At 44.1% G+C, this 7,840-nt stretch overlaps 1 protein-coding gene across 1 annotated transcript; it reads left to right on the plus strand.

Annotated features, from left to right (window-relative positions):
- Nucleotides 1-4,026: 4,026 nt before the first annotated feature.
- On the plus strand, nucleotides 4,027-4,938 carry TAS2R4 (taste 2 receptor member 4). The gene has a single exon (XM_037139026.2). It carries the CDS (start codon nucleotides 4,027-4,029, stop codon nucleotides 4,936-4,938), a length of 912 nt encoding a protein of 303 aa, XP_036994921.2.
- Nucleotides 4,939-7,840: the final 2,902 nt, after the last annotated feature.

Genomic DNA, 7,840 nt, shown 5'->3' on the forward strand with positions numbered 1-7,840 from the left:
CAGAGTAAATGCACTACAGATATGTGCAGTCAGTATTTTAGTCTGTCATGGTTTTAGTCTGAAGCATGTAACTCAGGGATTCTTGCTCTTGGGACAGTGAATCCTGAAGTTCCTTGTTGCTGGTGGTATAAAAGGTCAGGATGCCAGGGGCCATCTGCTCCTTCCAACCTCCAGGGGCTGGGAAGGTGGGAGGCGTAGAGAAGAGGGATGGCAGGGGGCGTGTGAGAGTCCTGATTGTGTCCCTCTGTGAGGACACGGGCTGAAAGCTGCCTGTTTGCAGTTGGTAGGAGCAAAGCACAGGCACAGTAGCCATGAGAGCTGGCAGGGCAAGCAGCAACCACGGGCCGAGAAGCTCTTTCTGGAAGCCCCAGGAGACTAGGACCGGACACTTGTCTGCCACCACAAAGTAGAATTAGTCTCGCCCCTCTCTCCATACACCTGAGCACGGCACGGGGAGGACGTCTCTGAGATTCCTTTTAGATCCATGGAGACTGAACATTTTTCTGAATGTTCCTCACATTCTTCACATTCTTGCATTGGGTTAAACAGCCCCTCCCCGGCCCCTGGCAGTAGGTAAGGACTCAGGGCATGAACCTTATTATTGGAGACAAAATTCAGACCCTTACTTTCCCTTCACACTTCTGGGTTGGCAGAGTTGGTATATTTCATTGATTTTGCTATAATGAAATCGTCATCGTGACTTGGTGGAACTGGCCAGGTGATCAGAAGTTAACCCTGGAAAATACAATTTTTAGGTTAGGTTAACCTTGGAAAATACAATTTCAGAAGTTCATGAGTGGACTTTCTCAGCATGTTCTGTCTGGCCTTGATGTCTGTTTATTGCCAGATAGGGTACTTTCCAGCCAGAGAGGGATGATGTATGAATTATTCGTGGTTGCTCAAGGTGGCGCTCTTACTGCCCAGCTGGCCCAGCTCCAGGAGAAAGGAATGGCTTCTGGCTTACTGCTGCCTGCTGCTGCAACAGTACCCCTGACTCTGGCTTATCTCGAATCTGGTTTATCCATTCACAGCACAGATATTCATCTAACACTTTGCACCAAGCACTATACTAGATTAGTTCCTGTTTTCAAAATCATCCTATTTAGTGGGCAAGACACAAGTGTTTCATTTCTGCACCATTGAAACAGACGCTTCCCCCATGAGGAAGGGAACATCTTGTCACAGAGGGTCCTGGCTCAGGCGATCTTTGTGTCTAGCTCCCTGTCGTGGCAGCCATGCAAATGCATTGCTCAATTCCCCTGCAGCGGGGCACATGATTGACAGGTAAGGCCAGCTGCTGAGATCCACCAGTTTGAGGCCACAGGTCCTGCTGGCCACTCTCAGCCTGTGATGGATCCCTGTGGGGTACAAAGGCAGGTCTATTCCCCCAAGACATGAGGCTCTTTCAACAGGCAATTTTGGCCCAAGGACTCTCCAGAGTCCTTGGTAGAATATTCTGGGGGACTTTGCTGTAGCCTGGGACTCTCCTTACTGAATTCTTCCTTCCCCTTCCTTTTTTTTTTTTTTACAGGTATTGTACCCACTTTACTGTCTGAATACTCTGTCCACTTCCTCTTCCTCCCTACCACCTGCAGTCTTTTGAAAGCCTAATACCATTTCAGCCTATGCTTCCTGTCACTAAAAGGCATTTTCTTTAGGTGCACTAGAATTCTAGAAATTGTCCCACATTCTTTCTTCTCCTTCAGATTCAATATTTATCCTCCATGTCTATTTGGTCACTAGATCCATTTGGTTGTACCTTGTAAACATTTCTCCCAAGTGTTCCGCAGTCTTGATTTCTACTCTTTAATCCATCAGAGGGACTGCAACAGGATTCTGACTAATTTCGTATTTCCAGTTCCATCCCTTTCCAGCAAAACCTTTTTATGTTACTTGGATTATGTTCTTCACACAGTGAAAAGGCATCATAATACTCCTCTCTTAAAGTCCTGCAATTCTCTTTATTGCTTTGGTTAAAGCCCAAACTTCTTAGCTTGGAACATAAAGCCATTCCTTATTTGGCCCTTTGTTTCCTATCTAGATTCATCTTCCCATTTCTTACTTTTCAAAAAGAACCTTGAAGTGCTTCATCAAGTTAAGCTAGGTCACTCTTTTGCTTTGACTCTTTGCCCTTAAGGTTTCCCTGCAGGGAAGGGTAGGAGCTCCCCTAAAACAAAACCTGCCTGTACCAAAGGAGCCACTATTTTTAGGGATGATTTCGCAGACATAGCTTCTGGGGTTGAGCTAAGGGACAAACTCATGAGAAGAGCCACCACTTCTAGGGGGTCAGAAACAGGGGTCTTTATGAGATATTTATGTTTAGCTGAAGGTCAGATGCTCATGCAGAGGAAGAAAGGATTTTAACACCTTTCCTATGTTGACTCTTTCAGAAATGGCTTCTGACAGAACCAGCCTACTCAACTGATCATACTAACGACATGATCATATCATAACTGTAGTCTCCCCGGCTACTGAGAACCCCAAACCTGGTGTGTCACACTCTGAAAGCAGTCAGTCACTGCCCATAGTGGGCACCCCCCATCCCCCGTTTGGGGAAAATTTAATTTAATATCTTACTGTATGTTATTCATTTTACTTAAATGTGGTATTTATAATATTTCAACTTCATTACTTTAAAGCAGTAGTCTGTTTTACAGATAATTAAGTGGAAATATGTGCTTTGTGACATGTATACTCTTCCCTTTAATCAGTGCCTTGCGGCTCTGTGTGACTCAGCTGGGTCTGCCCCTGTCAGTGCCTGTTAGTTTTGTACCAAGAGCTCTTTGTCCAGAGACCAGTTGGGCTCCAGTCCAAGGAGTTCTCCAAGGCTTGTCTTCCAGTCATCCGGGTGAAAGGGCCTCATGAATTTATTGCCTCTTCTGGACCAAGTAGTCTTTATATTTTACCTCCTTCTTCTTGCCCCTTCCTATCTCGGTTTGGTAACAGGACTTTGGATGCTTTATGATGCTGGTTTGGTGACCTAGACTGGTTCATGCAGGGTCGTGCTGTGGTTTCACCTGACTGCTAGAGTAGACAAGAGGTGCCAGACTCTTGCGTTCACTCAGGGTTTTCGATAACATCATTTGCTCGAAATAGTGTACCCTTTCCTCCCTGAGCAATTACAGAGAAATCGGGCAATGAGACGCCTGTGTATTTGGTCCACAAAACTATAGCTAAAGTGTTGCATCTGGTACCAGAGTACTTTGATTGGCAGCTAAGTGCCTGGGATGGAATAGCCACGTGTGAGCCAAGCGTCAACCCAGATCTATAAAGGAAACACGAGATGGCTGGCAGTTCTTTTCCAAGAGAAAGCAGATTGCAGCAAATGAGCATGGCCCCGATCCCTTTATGTGACTGGGAAGGGAACGCAGAGTGAGAATCATTCTGAGAGGGTGGAATTAATTGAAAAAGACTTTCTCAAGGATGCCTCAGGTCCTTGAACTTGATCTGTTGGACAGCTGTCAGTTACTTAGTAGGTGCTAAGGGATGAAAGAGGAATATTGGCACGGCCAGAATGGCTGCTGTGACATGAGCAGATCAGAGGGGAGAGAGCAGGTGGATTCAGGCAACTCTTGGGTGTGCGGATGGGGGTGGATGGGATGGGACGAGGCATGTTCTGGGGTTGCTGTGAAGAAAAGCTGCCTTCACTGTGATACAGTGACCGAAACAGTGCTGGATGGGAACTCTGTCACTTGGGTTTGATGTCCTTGGAGCTTGCCGATACTGCCCCTTCAGCTGTCCTTCTCTTGGAGGAGTGGACTCCCAGGTTCCCCCAGGCTGTTTGAATTAGGCATTTCTAAGGAAAACAGGGCACCAGTGAAGAGAGAGTAATGTGATCCTCGGAAGATTTGCATCTCAGTAAAAGCAGCGGGCTCTTAGACCACTAATGGCTCATTTGCCACACTGGGGAAAATGAAAAAAAGGAAATGTTCCTTCTGGCTGGATATGGTGCCTCCTTGTACATTTCAGTATTTCTCCTATTCTCAACATCAGCACCACATCCACTGAACCCTTTAAGGAGAGAAGATGCCGGAGATACTCTTTGCTGTTACTGTTTCAGCAACTTTGAATTTTGTAGGACTCATTGTGAATCTGTTTATCGCAGTCGTCAATTGCCAGACTTGGGTCAAAATCCACCGAATCTCTCCTTCTGATAAGATCATGTTCAGCTTGGCCATCACCAGATGTCTTACGTTGGCTCTTTCTGTCCTGGCCATCATCTGCCACTTCACCTTTCCACATGTCAGGCCAGTCAACCTGTTTGCGGTCCTGCTGTGCTGGGTGTTTTTGGACTCCAGCAGTCTCTGGTTTGTAACCATGCTCAATGTTCTGTACTGTGTGAAGATTACCAACTTGCAGTACTCAGTTTTTCTCCTGTTGAAACAAAATCTCTCCTCAAGGACCCCGAGGCTGCTGCTGGCCTGTGTGCTGATTTCCACCTTCACCACCCTTCTGTATGCTGTGCTCAGGTGGACGCTACAGTTTCCTGAATTCGCGACCGGGAGGAATGGCACAGAATTCAGTGGCCATGAGCACATCTTGTCTTTGGTGATCTCTTTGTTCTTGAGCTCATTTCTTCAGTTCATCATTAATGTGACTTCTGCTTCCTTGTTAATAAACTCCTTGAGGAGGCACATACAGACGATGCAGAGAAACTCCAGTGGCTTTTGGAATCCCCAGACTGAAGCTCACGTGGGTGCCATGAAGCTGATGGTCTGTTCCCTCCTCCTGTACATCCCCTACTCCATGGCTGCCCTGTCCCTCCACCTCCCATCTTCTGCAGGGATGGATCTGGGAACCAGATTTGTGTGTATGGTTCTGTCCGCTATTTACCACCCAGGACATTCTGTTCTCATCATAGTCACGCATCCTAAACTGAAAACGAAAGCAAAGAAGATTCTGTGTTTCAACAAATGGTGGACTATCAGTAGGGAATAGTGGCTGCAGTCATTTCATAGTTGGGGAGCAAGATTGTTCTCTGTTAGCAGTTTTGCCGTCAGTTCGAGGGCTTCGTATTTGTAATTGCTGATATGATCTTAGGCATTGTAGAAATCAGAGCAGCAATGACATCTGCCTGTAGTTCAGTTAATGCTTCAAATTTTTGCTAGTATTTTAAAATTAGGCCCTTTCTATTAGGAATTTGTTTGGGGTATTTTTTTTTATCAGCTACTGAAATATAATGGAAGGTTTCCTCAAATTGACCAATACATTGTAGTTCACATGTAGTGTGAAGCCCTGACAGTTGTTTATCTTTTTTTTGTACTTCAAGTTCTTGACTTAAGCTCTTTTCTTCTTCTTTTTTTTTAAATTGAGGTGCCAGTGGTTATTAACATTATGTAAGTTCCTGATGTACAATATTGTAATCCGTTGACTGATACACTGCAGTGTGCTCAGCACCAAATGACTGGTTCTCATCTGCGAGCAAATAATTGACCTGCTTTACCCATTTCACCCTCTCACAACCCCCTGACCTCTGGTAACCACCATCTGTTGTCTGTACCCACGAGTTTGTTGTGTTTTGTTTGTTCATTTGCTTCTTTTTTTGTTTTATATTCCACATACCAGTGAAATCGTAGTTTTCATACTTTTCTGTCTGACATATTTCACTTAGCACAATACCCTCAAGGTCCATCTATATTGTTGCAAATGGCAATATTTCATCCTTTTGATGGCTGAGTAGTATTCCATTGTATATATGTACCACATCTTCATTATACATTCATCTGTCCATGGATGCTTCATTGTTTCCATATCTTAGAAAACAGTATGGAGATACTTAAAAGAAATAAGAGTAGAACTACCAAATAATCCCTCAGTACCTTTGGTGGGTATTTATCTGAAGAATATGAAAACAAAAATTTGAAAACATATATGCATCACTATATTCATTGTAGCATTGTTTACAGTAGTTAAGACATGGGGACAACCTGCCTTAAGCTTGGATTGTAAGGCATCCACTTCAGTGAATAACTACATTGCTAGTCACACAACTCGATCAAGAGTGAGGCCACCTCCCTCATTGAGGCTCCTTAGTTTCAGAGATCTTGGTTGGTTTTAATAATGATCATTGGGGCCACACTTTTTCTTTTTCTGTACTTTAAATTCCCACTCCTGTGTTTTAAATTCACCAAAGAGTGAACCCTCAGAAACCCTATGCCTCCACCCCTCAACCTCAGTAAAAGCAGAACCCTAGGTCCCTTCTTTGTCTGTCCCTCTCTCTCTCATTCTCTGCCTGTGACCTCATTGTGTGACCCCAAGTGTCCTGTGTGACTTCCAGGTTCTCTAAGTAATAAACCTTTATCATTGCACAGTTTTCTGCTGGTTTTTCCTAAAAGGTGTCTTGCAGTTACAATAAGAACTCAACCGCCTGTCCAGCCACAATTTTGGTTATCGATAGGCTGAGACCGACACACAACATTTTAGTTAAATTTTTGAGGTTTAGCTGAGGTGTTCTGTGTAAGGACTCAGCACTGGGAGTCCCTGGATTGGCTTAAAAAAAAAAGCATCACCAGAGAGTGAAAAGTGGAAAGGACAAAAGGGAACTTTCAGAGAGAAAGCGGAACAAAGAAAAAAGTGAAAGAAAATAGATGTACATTGTGGCCGATGCACATAAAAATTGTCCTCAACTTGCTGGTGATAGTAACTGAGCTATGTATATATGAACACATATACATACACACACTCACATACATACACATACACACACACACTCACACACATATACATACATCCCACATCTTCTTTATCCATCTGTTGATGGACACTTTGGTTTTTGCCATGTCTTGGAAAACAGTATGGAGACTGATTTTCTAGTTTTTTTCCCTAGAAAGAAGGGAAGGGTCAGAGTTGTTAGGTGGAGGGAAGTGATTAGTATTAAAGAAGCTCAATTAGTTCCAAGCATCTTCAAATCCAGGTGGCTAGCCCAAAGTCAAGGTCGAAAGCAAGTTCCAGAGAGTACCCATCTAGTTACTTGATGGGTTGCTGACCAGTTCGTGACTCTCTTAATCAAAGCCAACTTGATCTTCACATTTAGAAAAAGCAAGCTCTAAATAGTGGCATTAACACAGCCCGGGTGCAGCTTTACTAAAGATCGCCTCAGCATGTGACGGTGGAATCCAGAGGGAGCCAGGTGGAGCGGTGGGGCTGGTGGTGGGAGTGCCTGACTTTTGGTGAGTTTACACCATCCCGTGTGCAGTCACGCATTAAGTCGATGGGCACTGCACATATCCCCGGGAGAACCCGGGGTTTTCTTTTTCTCAGTTGGAACGATGGCGCTATGGTTCCAGAGAGACAGGAGCATAAAGATGAAATATCGGGGTAAATTTTGGAATGGAAATTGGAAAATAATAATTTATACAGTTTTTCGGTGTGTATAAAACACTTATATATTTTTAGACCTGAAAGTAAATAGTCTTATTAAAATAACCTTCTCTTTATTAACAACACAAGAGAATCTGCAAATTTTACAAATTATCTGAATTTTTTCACTGTGGCCTCTAGAATCTTGACTGCAATATTTAGCAAGGATTACCCAAACCAATATTTTATACTAGAAAACATGGAGGTACTCCTCACTTTAGAATCTTAGCACTAGGAGAGGAAGGATTACTCTGAGTGACGAGCTGCCCGTTATGACATGAGAACCCTGTGTGAGTAGCAGGAACCTTGTGGTTCCTCAGGATCCGTAATCTTCCCTTCTCTGCTGTAGTAACGGGTTTCTGGCTACCCAGAATTTTGGCAGCTAATTGCGTTGTACGGCTTTCTCTTATAAGTAGGTGTTGCCACGTGGTCCAGTTCTGCCAACAGACTATGAGCAGGTGTGAGGTATAATTTCTAATGG

The sequence above is a fragment of the Artibeus jamaicensis genome, unplaced genomic scaffold, assembly GCF_021234435.1.
Source record: "Artibeus jamaicensis isolate MK-2021 breed Jamaican fruit bat unplaced genomic scaffold, CSHL_Jam_final scaffold_2172, whole genome shotgun sequence".
Taxonomy (NCBI): domain Eukaryota; kingdom Metazoa; phylum Chordata; class Mammalia; order Chiroptera; family Phyllostomidae; genus Artibeus; species Artibeus jamaicensis.